Source organism: Melanerpes formicivorus, unplaced genomic scaffold, assembly GCF_026170545.1.
Source record: "Melanerpes formicivorus ecotype bairdi unplaced genomic scaffold, bMelFor1.0.p_v2 SCAF_45, whole genome shotgun sequence".
Classification (NCBI taxonomy): domain Eukaryota; kingdom Metazoa; phylum Chordata; class Aves; order Piciformes; family Picidae; genus Melanerpes; species Melanerpes formicivorus.
The window spans coordinates 1,141,016-1,165,482 of record NW_027142397.1 but is presented as its reverse complement, the minus strand read 5'-3'; the positions used below and the strand labels follow the sequence as shown (position 1 = coordinate 1,165,482).

At 60.5% G+C, this 24,467-nt stretch overlaps 2 protein-coding genes across 5 annotated transcripts; both read right to left on the bottom strand.

Annotated features, from left to right (window-relative positions):
• Positions 1-2,609: 2,609 nt before the first annotated feature.
• On the bottom strand, positions 2,610-7,294 carry STMN1 (stathmin 1). Its single transcript, XM_068159107.1, has 5 exons — positions 7,233-7,294; positions 5,628-5,698; positions 4,794-4,966; positions 3,733-3,924; positions 2,610-3,177 (listed from the first exon to the last, which is right to left on the bottom strand). Exons 2-5 carry the CDS (start codon positions 5,638-5,640, stop codon positions 3,109-3,111), a joined length of 447 nt encoding a protein of 148 aa, XP_068015208.1. The 5' UTR covers positions 5,641-5,698; positions 7,233-7,294; the 3' UTR covers positions 2,610-3,108.
• Positions 7,295-18,191: 10,897 nt separating this feature from the next.
• On the bottom strand, positions 18,192-24,040 carry PAFAH2 (platelet activating factor acetylhydrolase 2). 4 transcript variants are annotated; one of them, XM_068159075.1, is made up of 11 exons: positions 23,856-24,040; positions 22,807-22,912; positions 22,422-22,572; positions 22,058-22,154; positions 21,836-21,904; positions 21,070-21,184; positions 19,689-19,802; positions 19,283-19,374; positions 18,999-19,169; positions 18,734-18,882; positions 18,192-18,516 (listed from the first exon to the last, which is right to left on the bottom strand). In XM_068159075.1, the coding sequence occupies exons 2-11, from the start codon at positions 22,894-22,896 to the stop codon at positions 18,422-18,424; spliced, it is 1,143 nt and encodes a 380-aa protein (XP_068015176.1). In that variant the 5' UTR covers positions 22,897-22,912; positions 23,856-24,040; the 3' UTR covers positions 18,192-18,421. The 4 variants fall into 4 exon arrangements, with proteins under 4 accessions (XP_068015176.1, XP_068015175.1, XP_068015178.1 ...); XM_068159074.1 differs by having other exon boundaries at positions 23,915-24,040; XM_068159077.1 differs by having other exon boundaries at positions 23,883-23,901.
• Between the last annotated feature and the right edge of the window lie 427 nt (positions 24,041-24,467).

Below are 24,467 nucleotides of genomic sequence, written 5' to 3'. Positions count from 1 at the left end.
GGGCCCGCCCCGCCGCCGCGGCCTCCGCCTGGCATCTCCCCAGCGGCTCCCGGTGCCCGCTCACCGCTCGCCGGCCTCGGTGCTCAGTCTGCGGCTCCCCCGCAGCGGCAGCTGCCCCGGGGGGGGCTGTGTCCGCGGGGGGGGGGGGGGGGGGGGGCTGTGTCCGCGGGCTCGCTCCCGGGCCGCGCAGGGCCGCGCAGGGCCGCTCCGGGCTCCCCGGGCTCCCCGCACCGCTCTGCCGTTGTAAGCGGGGCCGCAGGCTGGGCTGGGCGCTGGCTCCAGCCGCGCAGCTTTTGTCTGCTTTGTCCTTTTTCATTCGTTCATTTAAAGCAAGCTGTTCGGGTCCAGCTTTGCCCCCCCCGAGCCAGCCCTGGCTCCCCTCCCCTCTCCTGCATGCTCATTTCCCCCCTTCCTTACTCCTTTCTTAGATCATTATTACCCTGTTTGCATCCCCCCCGGTCTCATCCCCCACCCCTCAAAGCTTCCACTCCCTCGCAGCAGCTCTCAGGGACCCAGACCAAAGCTCCAGCCCAAGCTCAAAGCCCCAGGCACTGAACTGCAGCTCAGCAGAACCGCAGGCAGCTGCCTAAAGCAAACGGAGAGGAGAACAGAAGGCCCCAGGCTGAGCTCTGACAGCTTTGGCAAGACAAAAAGCTCACATTTGGCATCTTTCTGTGCTCTCCCCCCCTTTGGGGGCTGGCAGAGCTGCCACCCTCCTCCCCCACGCTTTGAGGATGGAAAACAACCCCCACAGTGCCTGGGACCCTTGGGGTGCTCTGGGCAGGTGAAGGAATGGATTGAAGAGCTGATTCCTTTTAATTGCTCACTATGGGCTTGGCTGTGGGAATTGAGCCACTGATCACTTCAACCTCCATCATGTGGCACTCAGCACCCCCAGGAGCTCCTCCTCCACTGGGTTCCAGCCTTTGTCTCAAAGCTCAGCTCTGAATTCCCCTCCCTCACCTCCCCAGGTGTATCCTGACCTCACATCCCTGTGCTCTCAGCTTACACCAAGTGCCATGGACCACCCCAGACCTCTGCCCCCAGCGCTGATGGGGGTGGTTGCTCCCTCAGAGTCTCTTACCTCAGGTTGTGAAGGATCAAAGCACTTCTGGAGGTCCTTCAGGGCAAGGACCAGATCCCAGCTTTGCAGGGCAGCAAGCCTGGCCTGGTCCCCACCTTCCTCTTGCTTCCAGGGTAAGGTCAGCTCCTGGTCAAGCACAGCTCTGGTGCAGCCAGCAGTGGTTGAGTGACAGAGGACAGCTCAGGCAACTGAGCTTCTTCTTCAGCAGGCCTCAGCACAGCTCAGCTGCTCCAGGGCTCAATGAGTCCCTTCAAAAGAAGCCCAAATCCCCTTCCCTGCCAGCTTCCCCCTCCTCAGCCCAGGCCAGGCTGCCACCTGGGCAGTGCAGGGGCCCCAGGGATGGAATTAACCTGGGAATCAGCCTGCTGCTGGTGAAGCCTCAAGAGCTGACACCCCAGGGGGAACCCCAGCTGAGTGCCCCACCAAGAGCAGCACCAGCAAGGGCCTGGCAGCAGCTGGAGCTTCCCTGCCCTGAGGGAACACTTCCTGAAGCAGAGTGGCTCAGAGCCTGGTGGTTGCTCTGGGGGCAGCTCAGACCCCAGCTGCTGCTGTGGCCTCACTGCACCAGCACCTGTGGATGTCCTCAGAGGGTTTGGGGGTGCTGGGGTTTTAAGGCACCTGTAGGATGCAGCAGCTTCACAACCAATCCACCTCAAGAGCCTGAGTTGAATTCCTCACCCCCCAGCGAGGCAAAGCTCTGGGTGTGGGCAGCTCAGCTCCAGCACATCTGGGCAGGCACCAAAACAGCCTCCAGTGCTCATTGTTCCAGCACAGGTTTGTGCTCTGCCCCTGCAGGCAGTGGAACACAAACCCCCATTGAAGAGCACAAATCATCCCCAGCAAACCCTCCCCAAAACCAGCAGAAAGGCTGAGAGCAGCCTGGGGAACAAGGCCTCGTTTGTTGGCATGTCAGCAGCCCAGGGGAGGTGGTGCTGAGCTCCTTTGAACCAAAACACAGCAGCTGACAACTGCTGAGGTGTCCAAACAAAGCTCTGATTGTGGAGGTCAGACAATGTGGGAGCTCAGGGAGGGGGAAGGCAGCAGTGCAGCCTGCCTGGGACTGCTGCAAGGGCTGCAGCAGAGCTGCCCCCCTCGGGCCAAGACACCAGACCCCAGCCAAGGGATGGTCAGTTTGCAGGAGAGAAGGAGCTGAGAAGTGACTGTGGCCTTCCAGCACCTGAAGAGGGCTACAAGAAAGCTGGGCAGGGACTTGTCAGGACAGAGCCAGAGGGAATGGATTGAAGACAGAGGAGGAGAGATTTAGATTAGAGACTGGGAAGAAGCTCTTCCCCAGGAGGGTGGTGAGAGCCTGGCACAGGCTGCCCAGGGAGGTGGTGGAAGCCTCAGCCCTGGAGGTGTTTGCAGCCAGGCTGGAGGTGGCTGTGAGCAAGCTGCTGTGGTGGGAGGTGTCTGGCAGAAGGGCTGGGACTAGGTGATCCTTCAGCTCCCTTCCACCCCCAACACTTCCATGAGCCTCTGTCTGTCCTTAGCTCAGCTCTCCCCCTCCCCAGAATCACTCCCCTGCTGACAGCACTGTGCAGCTTTATTTAGTCATTCAGTTACAGCAGGGTTTGTAGCAGGCTGGGACAGAGCCAGAGCCTTTTTCTTTTGAAGTGTAACAGATACTGAGCATGGAACAGTGTACTACAGATTCCTTCCACAAATGTCTTACAGAGCTGATACAGGACCAAGCCAGCAACCCAGCAGCGAGCAGACAGGGCTGGGAGTAGAAAAGGATGCAACAAGAAGAAGCCACACTGGAAAGACAACACTTTAGAAAAGAGGTGGCACATGGAAATCTCTCCTCTAAACCCCCCAAAAAGAAACCAACACCCCCCAGAGCTGAGGGGCGAGTCTGGAGCTCGTGTTACAGCCCTACATCAGATTCTAGGAACTTAGAACAACAAAAAATACAAACCCAAAGCAAACCCAAGCAAACCCAACCAGAAACCCAAAGATAAACCACTGGCCAGTACAGTCTTTGGATATCAGAGGAGGGGGAGAGAGTCAGCTTCCAGGAGCCATCAGTCGGTTTCGGCCTCGCCAGGGTCTTTGCCTTCTTTGTTCTTTCGGACCTCCTCGATATGCTTGTCCTGAAAGACAGCAGCAGGAAGCCATCAGCTGCCCTGAGGGCCCCCAGCAGGCACGGCCCTGGCTCCCCTCCCACCCAGCCCCAGCTCAGGGAAGGCTCCCAAGAGCCTGGGTTGCAGCAGGGGGCTGCAGGATGAAGCTCTGCAGGAGAACGCAAGGCCCTGCCCCAGCTCCATCTATTGTCCTCCACTCCAAGGGGAGGATTCTTGCCAAGTCTTCAACAGATTAATAATCTTCCAGGAGCAGATCAGCACAGAACCCCCAAAGGATGCCAGCCTCAAAGCTTCCCCTCCCCCTTGGCCATGTATCACAGACTGGTTCAGGCTGGCAATGGTCTAAGCTGCCCCAGCCCAACCCTTCCCTCGCTCTCCCAACCCTGGTGGCTAAAGCACATCCCCCAGCACCACAGCACAGCTTCCCAGTCCCTCCAGGGATGAGGATTCGAGCACTGCCCTGGGCAGCCTGTTCCAAGGCTTCCTTGGCTTTTCCTTGGCCAGTTCCCCCAGCAAGGACCAGGGCTGAGCTCTCCCCCAGCGGGGCCTGGGGCTCAGGCTCACCTTCTCCCTCAAGCGCTCCAGCTTGGCAGCCATTTGTGCCTCACGGTTCTCTTTGTTAGCTTCCATTTTGTGAGTCAGCTTCTCCTCAGCCATTTTGCTGAAGTTGTTGTTCTCCTCAATGGCTTTCTGGAGCACCTCCTTTTCATGCTCCCTCTTCTCAGCAAGCTGCTTCAGGACTTCTGCTTCGTGAGACTAAGCAGGGAGAGGAGCAGGCTCTGAGCGCGGAGCTGCAGGCAGCCACAGCCAGGCAGCTCCCAGGAGGTTTTCTGCTGTCACTTTGTGCTGCAGGACAGAGCTCCTCGGTGCTTCCCCCACCCACACCACCTCTGTCACCATTATGAGCTGCCAAGGAGGTTCAAAAGCCCCATCTGGATGTGTTCCTGCATGACCTGTGCTGGATTCCATGGTCCTGCTCCGGCAGGGAGCTGGTCTGGAAGATCTCCAGAGGTCCCTTCCAGCCCCTGGCATCCTGGGATGCCTTGCAAGCCACCCTGAGTGGGATTTCTCTGGAGAGGAGCAGAAGGATTCTTTGCTGCTAGCCCTGAGAGCTCCTGCCCAGGCAGCTCTCACTCCTCACAACACTGAATGGCTGTGACTGAGGTAGGAGGAGGCTGCACTGCCCTTGGGCTCTGCACAGCCGAGGGGCTCCAAGCTCCATCTCAACAGCAAACCTCTCAGCAGGGCAGAGACTGCCTTTGCAAACCTGCCCATGGCACCCACTGCACCTTCTGGGGCAGAACTGCAGTTAGGATGCTAAAGGAGACAGAAGGCAGCAAACCCAAGCCCCACACAAACCACCCCAGCTTCATCCTGAAAGCAAAGCCTGTCCCCCCAGTTCAAGTGAGCACTGCAGACCACTGAGAATGGCTAAAGGAGATATCCATTGAACCTGGCTGGAATCTCTGGGGCTCTGAGGAGCCTTTGTTGTGGCCTTGCAGGCAGAGGTCCCTCAGAGCCCCAAGGACTGCAGCCAGGTGCAGGTAATGTCCCATTCAGCACCACACCCAGAGGTCATCCCCAGCCCAGCAGAGCTGAGCTGGCTGCAGCCCTTCCCCTCTCACCTTGCGCCTCTCCTCTGCTGCCTCCAGCTTCTTCTGGATCTCCTCCAGGGAGACATCCTTCTTCTTTGGGGGGGAGAGGGGGAACTCCGGGGCTGCCTCCTTGGAGCGGGGGCCAAGGATCAGCTCGAAGGCCTGCCCAGAAGCACGCTTCTCCAGCTCCTTCACTTGGATGTCTACGGAGCACAGGGACAGCAAAGAGCAAAGAGGGTTGGCAGGCAGGAACTGGCTCAGGCAGCCTCAGCAACAGCCTCTGAAGAGTCAATAGCACAAAGCTGGCTGGAGCAGACAGGCTGTGAGGCAGCAGCTGTGTGGTGAGCAGCAGCAGCACCGCTCAGGAGCGGGGCAGCACCGCTCGGAATTCCTCCTCAGCACATCACCACCCAAATGCCTGAGCTTTAGTTTCAGCCCAGGGTTGTGGACTTCCACTCCTTCTCCAGCAACAAGGCTCAGAAAGCCTCCAAAGGTTTTCACCTGACAGAAGCAAAGGTCTGAAACCAGTGAGCAAGCCCTCGGCTGGCAGGCCAGGCCCTGCCCAGCCTCAGCTGGAGCAGCACACCAGCTCTGCTCACCAAGAGGGGAGATGACAGCTCTGCTAGCAGAGCAGATGGCTCACAGAGGAGCTGGGGCCCATCTGCTAGCAGCCTAGGCTGGCAGGGCTTTGGGTCTGCTGCTTTTACTAGCAGCCCATTTTAACTGCTTCTCCAAAGCAGCCTGGGGAGGGGAGGACAGCACAGCAAGCACAGCTGAATGCACTGCACTGGAGTTCACATTATTTCTGAGGAAACAGAGAGAGACAGAGGGGGGGAAAGCCATCCAGTACATGAAGCTACATACCAGAAGTAGCCATGATCAAGAAAATACCAATCCAGAAGCCAACTCTGGGAGAGCTTCACTCAGATGGATTCCTAGAGAACAAAGAGAAATGCCTTTGAGCAGTGGGGAGATGAATTCCATTTCTTCTGATCAACTGCTCAGCACAATTGGATCTGCTGAACAAAAGCCAGCCAGGACCTCCAGCCAGTGAGGTTCAGGCTGATGGACACTGCTAGGCACACCAGAGAGGTTCCCTCCCTGTCAGGGGTGTTGCAGGACCGGCGTGCCTGCCCAGCTGGGCATTTGCAGTCCCTGTCTCACTGCACTGTAACCGAGAGATGCAAACAAAGGCTCCCATTCCCCCAGCAGTCCTGCAGCACACCCTGCTAGGGGCGTTCCACCGGCGTGCCCGAGGTAAAATGGGGCAGAGCCCAGGCCGGCAGACCCAGGACCGCTGCTGCTACCGAAGAATCTTAAACACACACCGAGCTCCTTTGAAATTCCGTTTTATTTGCGCAGCTGAAACCCGATGCTGCACATCGCCGCCGACGGGGAGCACGCCCGCCGCCCGCCCCCCCACCACTTATTAAAAGAGCGCGTCACAAGGAAAAGGCCATAAAACCTGTCGGAAAAAAGCCCAAACTTTCCCCCCCCGTCCAGGTTTTACATTGAACCTGCGGCGGGGGCTGGGGGGCTGCGCGGACCCGGCCGGGCGGCGCTAGGACCACGCAGCCCCCCGGACCCCAGCGGTTCCGCCCCTCCCGCTAACAGCCAATAGGGGCCGAAGCCGTCGGGCGGCAGAGCGGAGGCCCCGCCCCGTCCCCGCACGCGCCTTCCTCACCGCACCGAATTCAAACAGCCGGAGAGAGCGCGCGCGCGCCCGCCTGCCCGCGCGCGCGGGGGGCTCGAGGGAGGGCGGGGCCAACCGTAACATCCGGGCACCTGCCGCCCCCCGCCGCAGGTGCGGGGCCGGGCCCCCGCCCGGGGCGAAAAGGAGGGAGGGAGAGGAGCGGGCGGGGGGGGGCACAGAAACGAGACGACGCCGCCGAGCACCACCCGCTCACCGCACCGCCGCTGCACGGGGCTCGGCCGCGGGATCCATGGCGTCGGGGCGCGGCCGCCCGGGCGCCGCCCCTTCCCCACTAACAATGGCGGGGTCCTGTCAGGCAGAGGAGGGGGCGCCGCTGCCGCCGCCGCCAGTAGGGCGTCGCCCCTCACAGGGCGCAGCCAGCTCCCGGGACAAAGGACAGCCCCATCCCCACCGGGACCCGGGGAGCCAGGGACGCGCCCCCCGCCCATTGTCTCCCGTCCCTTTGTCACCGCGCCGCCCCAGAAGCGGGCGGGGGAAGGGGGCGCGACCCTCTCAAGGGTAAGAGACAAAAGCGGCAGGCGTGGGAGCCCCGCTCCTCAAGCGCCCGCGAACGCCTGCGGATCCCCAGGGGCTGCCCCTGGCGCTGACACCCATCCTCACCTCCCGCCGCTGCAGCGCCGCCGCCCATCCCACTGAGCACCGGAGCCCCCAGGGACCACCGCCCTGCCCTGCTCCTTCTCACGCCCCGGAGGGGCTGCGGACCGCCCCGCGCCGAGCCCCGTCCCGGGCAGCCCGCAGCGCCGCCGCGCACCCACCTTCCCGCTCCGCCGCTCCAGCCACACTCCGCTCCCGCCCGCCCCGCCGCGCACAAAAGCGCCAAACAATGGCACGTGACCCGCCCCGCCCCGCCTCCATTGGCCCAGCGCGGCGGCACGTGCCGCCCGCCGCGGGGGGGGCCGGGGGGGGCGCGCGCCCCCTCCCACGCTCTCCCCCGCCGCCCCGGTGCGTGCCGGGAAGCGTAGTCCGCCGGCGGCGGGCGGGGGCGGCGCGGGGCGGCCACCCCCGAGACCCGGCCGGGCGCGGGAGCGCGGTGCGGGACCTCGCCGCGACGTCTGCCGCCTCCGCTGGCCGCCCCGGCCTCCTGCGCCCCTCTGCGTCGCCGTCTCCGCCCGTGCCCGCAGGGCTGAGGGACTCCCTTTGTCTCCCACCGCAGTGGTGGGGAGGAGCGGGGTCCCCGTGGTCAGGGTCGCCTGTCGCCTCGGGGGCAAGTTGGGTGGGCTCGGATGGTCGCCTCGGAGCTGGGCGTGGGCCTCAGCGCCACGGCAATCTCAGGGCCATGGCCACCTACCTGGGTGCCACCCAGGCACCTCCTGGCTGTGGCCACTTGCCCCCGGCCCATGGTCAGCGCGGTGCTATGGTCACCTGCTTCAGGACCACGGACAGCTCGTGGCCTTTGGTCACCTCCAGGTCATTGCCACTTAACCTGGAGGCCGCAGTCACCTGGAGGTCGCTTCAGGGCTGCTCAGTTATCCTAGGGCCATGATGTGCTTAGGACTCTTGGTCCTCCTCAAGTTGCTCCCCACGTTCCCTTGGGCACCAGCTCAAGCCCAAAGGGATCCCAAAGGAGCTCTGCAGGTCTGCCAACCTCTTCATCCCACAGCCCCTGGCAGTGTATTCTGGGGGACAGCCACTTGGCCACCCTTGGGGTGACACTTGCAAGCCCAAGCACCTCTTGTGTGTACCCAATGGCCACCTCAAGACCGTCTGTCCTTGTCCCACAAGCTGCAGCGCCAGCACTGCCTGGGCTAATGCCATTCCCAAGTGCAGGTCAGGGCTTTGCTCCCAGATGTGCTTTAGATGGCCCAGCTGCACGTTCACACCTTCCACACACCCCTCTCCTGTCCAATCCCCCTGCAGCTGCCGTGTGCCAGACACTGAACTCGCACCAAGAGGCAGCGTGCAGGTGGCTGCAGACCTGCACAAGCCCTGCTGCAAAGGAAGGGCTTCCCTGGGGGGGGACCCACCCTTGGTGTGCACACCTCTAACCGACCCCCAGGAGTTTTGCCCCCCCAAAGCAAGCCACCCCACCTTGGGGAAGGTTAATATTGTGACATAAAGGCATCAAGCTTTCAAGACAGAGATTATCTGAACCACTTGCCCTGGTTCTGGTGGTTGGGTTGTGAGGGTTGGGGTTTTTTTTGCTGATCTGACGTCCATTTCCATGGAAACCACATCCAGGCACTGAGCTGCTAGAACTGGGAGAGGTTTCTGCTGGAGCAGCTCGCTGGGCATGGGCAGAGCCATTTTCCAGCAGCGTGGTGGAACCTTGGCTGCTGTTTCTTTGGTGGGGGATTGCAAAGATTTCCAACTCCAAGTGCTGCTCGGCCCTTGGGGGCCCTGCCTGGGACCCTGGAGGGGTTCCCTGGCTCAACACTGTGTCGAGATCACCCCCAACAAGCAGCTTTTTAAAGGAACCCTCTCGAGTCCGTGGATGAAACTGCATCACAACGTTGCTGGAAGACAAAAGCAGCCAAGAGAGATCCTTGCCACCAGCCTGTGTTGTACTTTGTCATTTATTAATTAGCATCCCTGCAAATCAACAGTGGGGGCTGCTGTGATACTCATGCTTGGGGGGAAAAGCAAGGAGCTTACCCTGGGATCAGGCAGGAATTCCCAGAGGAAGCAAGGCTCCCTGGGCTTGGGGTTTTGTGTTTGCTACCTGGGCGACTGCCTTTGGTCAGTCCTGGCCCCTCCACACCTCCTCCTCCCCGGGAGGGAGGCTGAGGAAATATCATTGACTGCTTTTGAAGAAGGGCTGCAGGCTGAGATAAAACCAGGGGGCATGCAGGGGCTGCTCTCAGTCTCATTTCCTGGGCTTCTCACAGGGAAAAATCAAACAAGAGAGAGGGAAGGGGGGAAAAAAAAGACTTGGATGCAACTTAGCTTCCTTTGCAGGTGGGTTTTAAGGCTAAAAATATCTCTTTCAGACAAGAGTTCTCCTCTGGGAGAGGCAGCTCCTTGTGTTGGTTTATTATAGAGCGTTTCTCGAGCTGGGAGTCACATTTGGGATCCTCTCTCAGCCCTGGCATTTTCCACACTGTGCCACTTCACTGCAGGCTCTTCAGCAGCCCCTTCCCAGCACCTGCCAGGGCTGCTTCCAATGCAGAGCCAACCCTTGGAGCGTTGTGGTGCTCCAGGGAGCAGCTCTCAGCAGCTGGAAAGGCAGCGAGCCTGGCTCTGGGTCTGGCCTCGCTGCCAGGGCGTGGGGTTGGGCTTGGGGGGACCATTTCCTAAAGCCTCTTTGTTTGTGGGGCATTTATTTTGGGTCTGACCTCCAGGAGAATGGGGAAGCCTCTGGGAAGCTTTCACTGCCCTTGCATTTGATTTGTGTTTGTTGGCACATCTGCTGTGACCCTCAGCAGACTCCTGCATGGAGCCTCCAGGCGAGTGGCTGTGGTAGGTTTTGTCTGCTGGAGTCTCCATCACCACCAGAAGCCTGTGGCTGGAATCCCAGTTTGTCCCAAAGACCAAACCCCCAAACCCTAGGAAGCAGCAATCAGAATTTCCCTCCCATGTAGAATCAGGGAATGGTTTGGGTGGGAAGGGACCTCTAAAGCTCACCCAGTCCAGCAGGGACATCCCCAACCACAGCAGGCTGCTCAACCTCACCTGGAGTGGTTCCAGGGATGGGGCAGCTCCCACCCCTCTGGGCAACCTGGGCCAGGGTCTCACCACCCTCAGTGTCAAACATTTCTCCCTTCTCCTCAGTCTGAATCTGCCTCTTTGAGTCCAAACCATCCCCCCTTGTCCTGGCACCACAGGCCCTGTTCAGAACTCTGTCCCCAGCTCTCTGCTCAGCCCTTGAAGCACTGCAAGGCCACCAGAAGGTCTCCCTGGAGCCTTCTCCTCTCCAGGCTGACCAAGCCCAACTCTCCCAGCCTGACCTCACAGCAGAGGGCTTCCACCCTCCCAGCATTGCTGTGACCTCCTCTGGCCCTGCTCCAACAGGTCCCTGTCTGTGCTGAGGACTCCAGATTGGAATCCTCTCCCAAGGGAAGCAGTGGATTGCCCTGCACTGGGCAGTCTGAAGCCTCAGCTGGACAGGCTGCTGGGGCAGCTCTTTGCAACTCCACCATCCCCTGGAAAGCTTGGAGCAGATGATCCTTGGGGACCCTTCCAGCCTGGCTTTCTGATTCTGTGATGCAGCCAAGATGCTGATAACTGCACCCAGTCCAGATCATCACTGCACCCAGTCCAGATCATCACTGCACCCAGTCCCGATCACAACTGCACCCAGTCCAGATCACAACTGCACCCAGTCCAGATCATCACTGCACCCAGTCCCGATCACAACTGCACCCAGTCCAGATCACAACTGCACCCAGTCCAGATCACAACTGCACCCAGTCCAGATCTCTGCCCACCAAGAGGTCAGGGAGGAGCTGTTCTGAGCACAGCCCAAGCATGGCTGAGGTTGAAGATCTCCACTCTTGGTGAATCAGATCAGTCAAGGAGCCATGGGGGAGGACTCTGTGCCTGTGTGAATCCAGGCCGTGAGGTGCTCAGATTTAGCACAGAGATTAAAGCCTCTCCTGTGATGTGCTTATCAAAACACCCCACAAAGGCAGTGACATAATTAGGTGACAACTCAGCCCACAGCAGCTCTTTTAACTTGCAAAAATATTTAATCTCCAATAAGGAAGAACCCAAACCCTGTGCTGCCTGAGTGTTACACTGCCAGCCTCAAGCACTCCTGGCCTGACAGCTTATTTGCTCATCTGAGGCTGTTTCAGAGCACCTTGGGTAAGTCATCTCAGCAAGGCTTTGCCAACAGTCACTGCACAACCCCCTGCAAGGAGCCAGCTGGGGGTCACAGAATCACACAACACACCAGGCTGGAAGAGACCTCAAAGCTGATCCAGTCCAACCCTCGACCCAGCACTGAAGGGTCAGTGCTAAACCCTCTCCCTAAGAGCCAGCTCCACACACTGCCTGGACAGCCCCAGGGATGGTGACTCCACCACCCAAGGAAGCAGGGATAGGACAGGAGGAAATGGCTCTAAATTGCCCCAGGGGAGGTTCAGGTTGGGCATTAGAAGAAACTTCTTCACTGAAAGGGTTCTGCAAGCCTGGCCCAGGCTGCCTGGGGGGGAGGAGGCTGAATCCCCATCCCTGGAGGTGTCTCAAAGAGGCAGAGCTGTGGTGCTGAGGGCCATGGCTTAGCCCCAGCCTTGGTGGAGAATGGTTGGACTCTTCAAGGTCTTTTCCATCCCAAAGGATTCTATGATTAGCAAAAGTTCATTTGAAGCCCAGAAATCCACTCTGCTCTTTGACCTGAGGCAGTCAGCTGAAGGGGTTTGGTAAAGAACCTGCTAGAGGAGGCAGCAGTCTGGAGAAACTCCTTCAAGGCAGAGAGAAGGCCACAAGATTTCCTCCTCTTTGTGTTCCTCAGTCCTTGCATTCAGCTCCAGCAGCTTGCTTTGCCCTCCACACTGCAGCTCACCCATCCCCAGGCTGCCTGCACTGACCTGCTGCTGCCTGCCAAAGGGCTACCAGGAGGAGCAGGGCCTGCAAAGGTCTCACTGCTCTTCAGGTCCAGAGAGATTTGAATCCAAATGCAGCCAAGGAGCCCAGGGGCTTGCAGAATAAAACCATGAAGGCATTCAGGGAGTGGCTCCCTCACAGTGCAAGATCTTGCACAGGCAAGGAAGGCTTAATGCTGCAGGAATCATCTCTGCTGTGCAGAAAGGCTGAGGGGTGTGAGGCTGAGAAGAGAAGGTTGAGAGGGATCTGATCAATGTGTATCAATATCTGAGGGGTGGGGGTCAGGGCAGAGGTGCCAGGCTCTGCTGGGTGGTGCCCAGGCACAGGGCAAGGCACAAGCTGGAGCCCAGCAGGTTCCACCTCAACAGGAGGAGAAATTTCCTTGGTGTGAGGCTGCCGGAGCCTGGGGCAGGCTGCCCAGAGAGGCTGTGGAGTCTCCTCTGGAGAGCTTCCAACCCCCCCTGGCTGTGTCCCTGTGTGCCCTGCCCTGGCTGACCCTGCCCTGGCAGACCCTGCTCTGGCAGGGTAATTGGACTGGATGATGTTTCAAGGTCCCTTCCAGCCCCTACCATTCTGTGGTTCTGTCAATATTTGCTTACTGGAGGTGTCCAGGCTGATCCTGGATTTGTGCTGAACCCCCTCACTAAGAAGCTGTTCCCCTCCCATCAGGTCTGCTCGTGCCAGTGTGCTGTAGGAAGTTACTGAGGTTTGGGTTTTCAGCTCAGACAGCTCCCCCCCAGCTCCCACTGCCAGTCTGGGCTCTGAGACACTCACTCCAACTCACTTCATTGCTCCAGAAAATGAGACAAGTAAAAGCTCTCTCCACAGATGGTGCTTGCAGCAGGAGGAGGAAAATCCTCTCCCAGGGGCAGCAGTGGATTGCCCTGAGCTGGGCAGTCTGAAGGCTCAGCTGGACAGGCTGCTGGGGCAGCTCACTGCAGCTCCCCTGGAAAGCTTGGGGCAGGTTAGCCCTGGGCCCCTTCCAGCCTGGCACTCTGTGCAATATCTCCATTCATTGCTTGGGTTTGGGGCAATGCAACCCTGGCAGATGGCACTGACCCCCTCTAGTGCAGCCCTGGGACTGTGCTGCCTGGCAGCCAAACCGTGGTGGTGAGGGCTGGCAGGGCTCTAGAGCAGAGCACTTCTGTGAGCTTCCAAAGAGCTAAAGACAAACCCCCCCCCAGCTCCCTGCTGTCCTTGCCACAAAGAAAACCCAAACCACCTCCTCCACACCCCTGGGATGGTGACAGAGCCGAAGGAGAGGCACCCCCCGTGGGCACCTTCACCCTGGCTGCAACCAGGACACTGAAGGAGGTCTTTCTCCCACCTAGAGAGCTCTGCTTTCAGTCCAGGCAGGTAAAGGGAGCAGGATTCCCTTCCCAGGCTGCTGCTGGACCTCCTGGCCTGGTTTGCTTTCTTTGTTTGCCAAGGAATGAGTTTCTACATGGCCAAAACTCCTCCTGTGTCTCAGCTTAGGTTTCTCTCCCATCTTTGAGCTCTGTGAGGCAGCCCCTGCCCCTCTCTGGTACATGTGGGGAAGAGCTCAGTGACAGGAATTCCACAAGTTTCTTGCAAACAGATGGCTGGGGAGAGGCAGGAGTGAGGAAAAGGCTTCAGCAGAAGCTCAGCTATTATTAGAGAGCAGAGACTTCACACCAGGCAGAGCTATGGCAGGCACCATTTCAGAGCTGGTTGCTTTCTTCCTGGGCAGCAGCAGATCCTCCAGGACACCAAGGTGTGGTTGGCCTCTCCTGGGAGCTACCTGCCCACCATAAGGACAGACCTGTGTGTGGCTGCTGGCTCCCACCCTCCACCACCTCCACAGCCAGCCAAGGAGAGCTGCCCAGAGATCTCCCCAGGTTGCTTCCCCCACACACACCTCCTTGTTCCCACCTGAGCCAGGAGCCTCCTCCCCTCCCTCTGCAGCCTCGCTGATTTTCCCCTTTCTGCCAGAATCCACCAAATTTGCATTCCCCATATGGAGCACCAAAAGCTTTTGCTATTCAGGGAAGCTCACAAACAACTCAAAAATAACCACCCTGCAGAGAGCTGCAGCCCCCAGCCCCAGGCAGAGGGGCACTGGGGAAGGAGCTCTGCTCGAGGTTGTTTGGGGTGGTTTGGGGGGGGTTGTGTGTGAGAGCCAAGAGCAGAGGCAGTGATTGGGTTGGGGAAGTGGCAGAGGCAGCCACTGCAGCTGGGATGGAGCACAGCAGGCAGGGTGATTTTTGACAGCCACAGGGAACAGCACTGGGAAGGCATAAAATATTCAGCAGGCACAGAAAATTCCAGGGAAGGCTTTGCTTTGGCTCTTTGGAATATGGGAGGGGTGGGGAAGGTGAGGAGGCAAAGCTGGGGATAGCACTAATTATCCCCCAGTTTCTAATTAGCCCCTTGAATTGCGGGCAGGGATGCAGCTCCGGGAGCCTTTTGTGCTATTAATACTTCCCTGGCGTGACAGAGTTAAAAATACTCCCAGCCAGAATGTGGCTTGGAAGTGTCACAAAGGGAGGAGCTCAGGGATGGAAATCCTCTTAAAGGCACAGGAGTGCCCTGGTGGCAAATAAACAACCCCAAGGAGCTCCTGACAAGAAGGTCCCCTGGGAGCCTCCTCAACCCCAGCTCCCTCCATCTGTCCTCACAGCAGAGCAGCTCCAGCCCTCTGCTCATCCTCATGACTCTTCTCTGGACACCTTCCAGCACCTCCAGGTCCTTCCTGTGACATGGGCTCCAGAACTGGACACAGAGCCCCAGCTGTGGTCTCAGAGTGGAGCAGAGGGGCAGAATCCCCTCCCTGGCCCTGCTTGTGCCCCACACTGGGTCCCCAGGCTCTGCTCCCTGTCCTGTCCCATCCCCTGGCATGGGAGGAGGTGGTGCTTGGGAAGATGAGAGAGTTGAGCTGAATCCTTGGTGGCTGTGAGCATGCAGGGTGCTCAGCTCAGGGCAGCCTTGCAGCCCCCACAGGAGATGAGAACAAATTTGCTTTGGAGATGAAGAAACTCAGAGTTAGTTATTTACCCTTCAGAACTTCACCCAGAGCAAAGCTGTGATTTGTGCCAACAGAAAAGAGACCCAGCAGCAAACCAAGCAGCTACTCACCAGCCCAGGGAGCTCTGCTCTGCTGGGTGCTGCCCAGGGCTGGCTCAGGAGCCAGGGCAGCCCTGCTCCTGCTTCCCACGCCGCTCTCCAGGGCTGCTCTGCTGGCCCACAGCTGGGCACTGAGCTCCTCCAGCAGAGCTGCAGTGGTTCTGCCTGCACACCCCCGGGCTCAGCTTGCAGGGCTGAGGGCCTTCAGGAGCTGTTGTGAATCCAGGCCTGAGTATTTGCCTTTAAAATACAAGAAACACCAAAAAACAGAGGGGGGGAAAAGCACAGCCCAAGCACAGCCCAGGGCGGCGTGGGGGCACGCACAGGAGGCTCTAACACATGCCTCAATTTGCATTCATTAACTCGACAGGGAAGCTTCAATCAAGCAAATGAGATTGTGGCTTTGGTTGCTTGCTTCTCTTTTTTTCCCCCTTTTTCCCTCCCTGCCCTCAGCAGCAGCAAAGGCTGCAGCAGGCTGCAGCTGCTAACTGCAGCTTCTAACTGCAGCTTCTAACTGCAGCTTCTAACTGCAGCTTGCTGCATGCATTTGCGGTGGGCTGGAAGGGGCTTCCCGGGGGGGGGGCAGCCACAGGCAGGAGGAGCTGGGGGTGGGGAGGATGAGGAGAGGGCTCTCAGCTCGAAGGAGCCAAGTGCTCCAAGCTGGGGCTGCGCTGACACTCACGTTTCAGAGGGGCAAAGCTTTGAAGGCCGAGGCGGCGGCTGAGGGGAGGTTGCTCAGCTGAGATAAGCTGTGGGAAAGGGAACTGTGACCATTCACAGCCCAGGCAGGCTGCAGGCACAGCTGTGAGGGGAATACCAATGGGCAGTGGGGTTGGGCTGCTCTGGTTTTAAAGCCACCAGGCTGAATATGAAACCCATCAAACCCTTCGAGATGCTCAGCTGGCAGGGGACCCCTTCCCAGCCCCTGCCAGGCTGCAGGGGGTGTCCTGGGTGCTAACCCCCCCCGGGATTAAATGGAGTTGGTGTCCCCTTCCCATGTCCCTGTGATGCAAAACACTTCCATGGATAATCCACGGGGGGGCTTCTGGCTGTGGAACCTGGACAGGTCCCATCCAGCCCTGAGCAGCTGGTGCTGGGGGGCAGCTGTGGGCAGATCCTCCCCAGCCTCATCACAGAGTTGGTTTGATTGGAAGAGACCTTTGAGATCACCCAGTCCAACCCTCAACCCAGCACTGCCAGGGCACCTCTAACCCATGGCAGCCCGGGCCAGGGCTTGACAACCCCTCTGGGGAAGAAGCTGTTCCTCAAGTCCAGCCTAAACCTCCACTGGTGCAAGGTCCAAATCTTCCTCTTCTCCTTCCTCCCATTTCCCCCCCACCCAGGAAGGGCTCCAGTCCTGGACTTCTGCTTTTTGCCAGGAACCCTTCCAGCATGGCACATCCAAGCCTGGGGCACCCCAAAGACTGGAGGGGTCTCCCCTCTGCCCCTGCCTGGGAAATGCTGGCTCCAGCAGAGCTGTCCCAGCCTCTTCCTTTCCACCCTCTCAGGCTCAGCAAAGCAGTCCAGGAAAACAGGGATGTGAGGAAAATCTGCTGCAGGGCTTTGAACACCTCATGAGGAGCAGCTGGAGGAGCTGGGGCTGCTTAGACTGGAGGAGAGGGAGCTGAGGGGAGAGCTCATTGCTCTTTGCAGCTCCCTGAGAGGAGGCTGGAGCCAGGTGGGGTCAGTCTGTTCTCACATGCAGCTAGTGCCAGGACAAGAGGAAACAGCCTCAGGGTGCAGCAGGGGAGGTTTAGGTTGGACATGAGGAGCAATTTCTTCCCAGCAAGGGATCCCAGGCACTGGCCCAGGGAGGTGATGCAGTCCCCATCCATGGAGGCACTGAAAAGCTGCCTGGATGTGGTGCTGAGGGATGTGGCTCAGGGGCAGTGGCTTAGCAGCAGGGGTGGGATTCTGAGCTCCAGGTGGGTGGTTGGACTTGATCTCAAAGGTCTCTTCCAACCTCAGCAGCTCTCTGGAAACACTTTCCCTGGGTGCTGCAGCAGGGATTTGTGCCACATCTTCCACGCATGCTGCCTCTAGCCTCGGGGCTGGAGCATGTAATGGAGGCAAGTGCTGCTCACAAGAGGAGCCTGATTGAAGAGGTGGCTCCAGGCTGGGTTTTAAAGCAGAAGCAGCAAGGCAGTGAAGTAAGAAAATGCTCAGAGAGGGCTCCTGCACCCCCACATCCCCCAGAGACAGAGAGGGGCTGATGGAGCCAAGGAACAAAGGGGCTTGTCCTGCCCAGGGGATGCCAGGGCTTGTCTGGGGACTCTCCTCTTCCTTCTGGGGGGGTTTCCTCCAGAGAAACAAAGACATCTGGGGGTCGTGGGCACAGAGGCTGGCTCGGCAGCAGGGAGCAGAGGGCTGAAGCCTCCCTGCTTCTCCAGCCCCACGGGCACCGGGATGGGGAGGAGCAGCTCTCTGTGACCTGAAGGGTTAATGACTGTCAGAGTGTCCCTCCTGAAAGCCTTTACATAAGAGTCTTGCAGAATTTATAGCCTGCCTCAGCTGTGCCCTGCCACGGAGCTGCTCCCCCGGAGCTGCCAGCGCAGATCCCCGGCCGTGCTAATTCGGGGAGGAAAATGGGATTCGATTCCTGCACCAGTCCCTGTCTCTCACGGGTGAAAAGGGACCTGACCGGCTCTGCTCAGCCCCCTCCTGGCTCACCCACACCATTCATCTCAGGCATCGACCTTGAACGTCCCCCACCCTCCCTCAGCATCTCAGCAGAGCCGTCCTGAGGCTCTCTGGGCTCTCACGTCCCAGCCCTGCTCCAGGGCGTGAAACAATTAACAAACAAAATTAATCCGGAAGCCTCGCAAGCACCAGGGGCTTGTGGTCCTCCTCACAGCAGCCCTTTGTGTCCCTGGAGAGCAGAGGGGATGTTGAAAGATGTCCTTTCTGCTGCTGCTGCTGCTGCGCAGCTCTGCACCTTCCCCCAGGGCCATCCTGCAGCATCCTCAGCCCTGGGACCCAACCACGAGCAGCCAGGGGCCACCGGCAGGGCGAGGATGTGGCTGCCACAGTGGCACAAACCTGGGCACCAGAGGAGCCAGATGCTGCTTTACCATTCCCCTTTCTTCCCCTAGGAGAAGAGCTTGGCTGGCACCCCAGGCCCCAGTGACAGCCAAGTGACAGCCAAATTGGTCTCTGTCCCTGAGGATTGTATTCCCGCAGCCCCGCAGCCCTCACCGCAGGCTCCCTGCAGCAGGGAGGGCTCTGCCGGCAGGCTGCCTCGGGCACATCCCACGAGCATGGTCTTGAGGTCTTGCTCTCCCCCGGGGGTGTCCCCATGCCCTCCTGCCTGGCTCAGTCTGGACAAGCAGGAGCCCCTTCCCCAGAGCCTGGCTCCCACCGGTCCCATCTCAGCAGGCTACAGGTGGGAGCGGCTGAAAGGTGCTCCTGGAACCAGGGAGTCTCCGATGCCCTCCAGGAGCTTTTCCCACTGACTGAAGTCCTCTTCCAGGTCTGCATGGGGCAGAGATGGTGGCAGGGTTACTACAGCAACCATCAGCCCAGCTCCAGGAGCAAAGCAGCCCCCAGGTCACTTTGCTTTGTGCAATGGGGATGGGAAGCACCAAAGCCAAGCCCAGGCAGGCGGCGACCACCCCGCAGCCTCCTGCAGGCAGGGAAGCTCTTGTGCCCCCTCAGCCCCCAGCCAAGGTGCCCCCACCCCGTGCCATACCCAGATGCCTCTGCAGGAAGGCCAGAGCTGCCCTGCTGGTGATGTCCAGACACTTGCAGGGGTCCAGGGTCCCTCTTGCTTTGAAGATGAGGCTGAGGAGCTTGCTGGTGAGGAAGGCGAGGTCGGTGTGGCTCTGGTGCAGGGTGCCCCTGGGGCAGGGAAGGGATTGGGCTTCAGTGGGAGCTGGGCAGAGCTTCCCCTGCTGGGACACAGCTTGCAGCTGCTGCCAGGAGGCTCCTGGCAGGGTGGACTCCCCCCAGCTCACAGGATGGTGATGATCTTCGTCTGGCTGTTTCTGGAGCTCAGCCTCTTCATCCTGGCAATGCTGTCTGGCGTCTGGAACTTCTCAGTGTTGATGAAGAGCACAGGCCTGGGCACCTCGGGGTACAGAGCATGCTCCAGGGGGAACATCCAGGCGTCGAGGGCCACCGCGCACCTGCGGCGGGGGACAGCCAGCACTGCCACCCACACCACGGCTTCCCTCCCCACCAGGAGGCAGCCACCTGCCCCCAGAGCCCCCCGTGGCTCCTCAGCCCTGCTGGGGCTCACCTGAAGCTGGGCTCCTTCACCAAGGCCAGCACTGCTGTCACCCCGCCGAAGGAATGGCCTACGGCAGCCACCTTGGTCACATCGATGCTGTCCTGCAAACAGCAGAGGGGCTGCAGAAGGAGCCTGGGGCCAAACCTCAGAGCAGGAAAAGCCAACAGCAAAGCTGGGTCCCATTTCCCCACTGGTGTGACAGGACCCAGCCTCCTCCCATGCATGGGGAAGACAAAGGAGAAGAGAGTCACCGAGCAGCCAAGATGTGGAAGGCTGCAGCTCCACACAGCCCTGCGAGTGCCAGGAGGGGAAGTCCCACAGCAAGGCCTAATCCTGCCAGCAAAGGGCACCCAGGCTCCCCCAGCAGCCAAACAATGCCTGTGGCTGGTCCTTCAGCACAGCCAGACCCAGGTACCTTCAGCACGGAGAGGTCGAAGTCCTGGTGCAGGACGTTGGGGACAGACTCCCCGCGGCTGACGTCCTGCAGGAGCCGCAGCGCTCGCACACATTCCTCTGCTCGATGGTGAATCTGGGGGGGAGAGTTGCCCCTTCCCTGGTGAATCCACCTCCTCCACCCCACAAGTTTTGGACCCAGATCCTCCCCTTGAAGTCCACCCATGCTCCTCCCTCCAAAACCGCAGCACCCAGAGCCAGCAGGTGAGGGAGGAGGCTGCAGCGCGGGGGGGATGCAGTGCAGTTATTGGAAGGTTTCTGTCTTGGTTTGCTCTGAATTCAGCTCATCTGACAGCTCAGAGAGCAGGAGAGGAGCACAAGAGCTCTGCTCTGGGGAGGCAGAGCCCAGGTTCCTCACCAGCTGCCCCTTGTTGAAGCCATCCATCAATGCAAACACCCACAGGGAGCCCAGAGCCACCCCGGCTGCCAGGAGCCATCCTGGATGCCAGCCCAGCTCAGGGGCTCCATCCAGCAGCAGCTCAAAACACCAAACCACCAATTTCAGGGGGAAGAAGCCCTGGCCTAGAGCCACTTCGGGACCAGGTCCTCTGCTCCCCTAAGGAGACAAATGCTGTTGGCTGTGCACATCTAAGAGCCTTCCCCCTGCGAGGAGACAAGCGACAAACAAACTGAGCTGCAAACCTCCCTCTGCTGCTCCCTGCTCCCTCTGGCACCGGAGATGCTGTCGCTGAGCCTGACCTGGCAGCTGCCTCCCTCTGTTTACAATTTATTTCTCCTTCACCCCCTGCCTTGATGCTCCTGGGCTGCTCTTTACAGGCAAGCTCTCTCCCTCCTGTGTGCAGCGTGCTGTGAGGTGGAGCACGCCCAAAAAATCACAGCCTGGGAGGCGGCTTCGGGCTGCCCAAAGCAGCTCCAAGCACTGCGTTTCCTGGGGAGCTTTCCTGCACCTCGCTGTTGTCCTTTTCAACAGGGCAGAAAGGGGCTGGGGGTGCTCAGCAGGAACTCTTCCTGCTCCCCAGCTAGCAGCTGTCTGGGGTCAGCCCAAGGAGACAACAATCAGAGGGGGCACAAAGCCAGCAGCAGGTCCAGAGCCCTGCTGGGCTGGGCAGAGAGCCTGGCTGTCCCCAGGGCTGGGGTGACATTAAGCATCTGAGGACATGGCAAAGCCCAGCCTGGCTCAGCTGGGGCTGGACACGGGGCCCCCATGCAGAGCAGAGGAGCAGGTTGCACAGATTGTCCTCAGCTTGCCAGGAGAGAGCTCAGCCCCAGCACCGCGGCAGGGGGCAGGAGAGGAAGATCCCAGGAATGCAGGGGACGGCTCAGCTTGGCAGGAGAGGTTTCACACCTCCCCAGCTGCCCACCCCCAACCCCCACCCTGGTACCTGCTTCTTTCGGAAGTAGAACTCCTTCTGCCCCTGGGGCACCTGCTGGAAAGGGATCCACTCCTCCCTGCCGGGCTCTGCTGGGCAGAAGTAGGTGGTGGAGGCAGAATGGTCCCTGCAGCAGCAGGGAGATGTGTCACAGGGGCACCACACCCTGCCAGCCCCACCACGGAGCCACAGAATCCTTTTGGTTGGCAAAGACCTTCAAGATCCCCCAGCCCAGCCCTCACCCCAGCACTGCCAGGGCACCACCACCCCATGGCCCTCAGCACCACAGCTCTGAGACCCCTCCGGGGATGGGGACTCCACCACTGCCCTGGGCAGCCTGGGCCAGGCCCTGACAACCCTTCTGTGGAAGGAATTGTTCCTCATGGCCAACCTAAACCTGCCCCGGTGCAACCTGAGGCCATTTCCTCTCATCCTGCTGTTTGTTACCTGGGAGCAGAGCCCAACCCCCACCTGGCTCCAGCCTCCTCCCAGGGAGCTGCAGAGAGCAAGGAGGTTTCCCCTCAGCCTCCTCTTCTCCAGGCTGCACCCCCCCAGCTCCCTCAGCTGCCCCTGTTCTCCAGACCCTTCCCCAGCTTTGTTGCCCTTCTCTGGACCTGCTCCAGCCCCTCCATGCCCCTCTTGGAGTGAGTGGCTCAAAGCTGACCCCACACCAGTGGCCAGTGCAGGGGCACAATCCCTGTGCCAGTCCTGCTGGGCACACCATGGCTGCTACAGAGGCACCATGGCTGCTGAATCCTGCAGGGAGCAGGGCACACACCTGTGCTCCAGCGATGCCACCACGAAGCCCCAGGATGCCAGCTCCAAGCAGACCGAGGAGTACAGGGTCCTGCCAGGGAGAGGAGCACGGTCAGGGCCCTGCTGCCAGGGCAAGACAAGTCCAGGTGGGGCCACAGGGGACGCAGGACACCTCTGTCCCCATCCCAGCTGCGGTCCTGAGCATGGGCACAGCACTCCCAGCCCTGCTTGGGGCTCATCCTACCGGAAGGCTCCCAGGCCATGGGAGAAGATGATCAGTGGGTACCCCCTGCTGCAGGGCTTGAAGGGCCCATTCCAGCTCACTGGCACACGGCAGGAGCCTGCAGGGACAGAAACTCCAGAGCTGCCCCCAGCACTGCAGGGGGGGCCTCAGCAGAGAGGAGCAGAGGGGCAGAATCCCCTCCCTGCCCCTGCTGCCGATGCTGCTGGGGATCAGCCCAGGACACGGCTGGCAGTGCTCGGCGCCAGCTCATGCACAGCTTTGTACCCCCCCAGCACCCCCAAGCCCTTCCCCACAGGGCTGCTCTGCATCCCTGCAGGCTGGGGGGCTGCCCCCATGGGGGATGTGGTGCCCAGCACCCCCTTACCGAGGGCCAGGCTGGCCAGGGGGGAGAACCAGCGCCGGCCGCGCTGGGTGACATCGGCCAGCCCCGAGAAGTACTCCCGGCGCGGGATCCAGAGCGGCTGCTCGGCACCGGCCCGGGGCACGCAGGGGTAGAAGAGGCGAAAGAAGAGACCCTGGGGGAGAGAAGGGAAGAGGGCACACAGCGGGGACAGCGCAGAGCGCCGCTGGCCATGGCCACACCGAGCGCAGCTCTTGCAAAACCCAGCGGGCTGCAGCCTCCCTGCCCTGCCTTGAAGCCTCTCCCTGCCCCATCCCTGTCCCTGCCCCTGTCCCTGCCCCATCCCTGTCCCCGTCCCCATCCCTGTCCCCGTCCCTGTCCCATCCCTGTCCCCGTCCCTGTCCCCTACCTGCTGCGTGTGCCCCACCATGACATCCGTGCAGCCCACCTGGTGAGGTCCCTTCCCCGGGGGCAGTGCCAGCGACTGTGCCCCCCCCATGCTGTCACGGCTGAGCCTAGAGAGCACAGAGTCAGGGTCCACAGCCCACTCGGGGGACCCTCACTCGGACCCCCTAAATTCCCCCACCCCTCCCCCATCATCCCAAACCCCTCCCTCCAGCACTGCTCCAGCAAATGCCCCAGCAGCAAGAGGAGAAAGCAGGCTCCCGGTGCCCACCCCAGGCAATTCCAACCAGGCACAGACCCTTGGGGCTGCTCTAGGATGGTGCTCGGCAGGACCTGCCCCATGGCCACCCTGCTGAGGGGCAGCTGTCCCCATCCCTGTCCTCTCCCTGCACCCAGAGTTGCTGAGGGCTTGAGGGGAGGCAGCACAGCCGGATGCTGTGGAGCTGGGGGGGCACAGGGGGTCAGCGTGGGGCTGGTGTGGCTGTCACTGCCCTGAGCACCCACAGGAGACACCGAGGGCACGGAGGGGACAGAGCTCTGCACCCCCGCCCAGTGCAGAACTACAGCTCCCAGCAGACTCCGGGGATGCGAAACCACAACTCCCGGTACGGCCCCGGCCGGAGACTACAGCTCCCGGTACGCACCGAGCCTCCGGACTACACCTCCCAGGACGCGCTGGGTCCCTGGACTGCACCTCCCAGTACCCCCCAGCAGAACTACAGATCCCAGTGCTTCCTGCTGCCCCTCCCCCCGCGCCCTTCCGCAGTCCCAAGTGCTCTCCCCAGCACCCCCACTTACAAACACAGCTTCCCGCAGTCCTGCCCCCACCAGCTCCCAGTGCCCCCCAGCTCCACCACCAGCCCCCAGCGCTCCTTCCGTCTCCCGGTGTCCTCACTTACCCCGCAGCTCCCAGCGCTCCCCAAGAGCTCTCAGTGACATCCCCCCGCCGGCTGCCCCTTCACTCCCGGTGCCTCTCCCAAGCCCTCAGGGCTCCTCCTGCTCCATCTGAGCCCCCCAGCTCCCAGGTCTCACTCCCCAGCACCCACCACTCACCCCCACTCCACTTGTCCCCGCGCTCACCAGTGTCCCGGGTCACAGTTCCCAGCACTCACCACTGCGCCCTGCACTACAGCTCCCAGCGTCACCAGTGCAGAGGGCAGCTCCCAGTGTCACCAGTGCAAAAATCACAGCTCCCAGTCCCACCAGTGCAGGAGGCAGCTCCCAGTCCCACCAGTGCAGGAGGCAGCTCCCAGTGCCACCAGTGCAAAGTCACAGCTCCCAGTGCCACCAGTGCAAAGTCACAGCTCCCAGTGCCACCAGTGCAAAGTGTCAGCTCCCAGCACTGCCAGTGAAGGACACAACCCCAGTCCCTCCCACCACAGCCATGTCCCCCCCACAGAGGGATCTGGGGGTCCTTGCCCACAGGCAGTACCCTGACCCCAAGGTTGCCCTGTCCCTGTCTGCACCCCAGCTGGATTCCTGCCTCCCCACGGTCCCCCTCCCCAGAGGCTCAGAGGTGTCCTGGGGCTCCCACTGCCCGTCCCCATGTTCCCTGTCGTCTCTTAATCCTCTTTCCACAGCTCAGGCAGCCCTGGGCCCACAGTAATCCCTCTGCACCCAGGGATTAACTCCCCACGGGGCCAAGCTGCCCAGGCCTGGCAAATA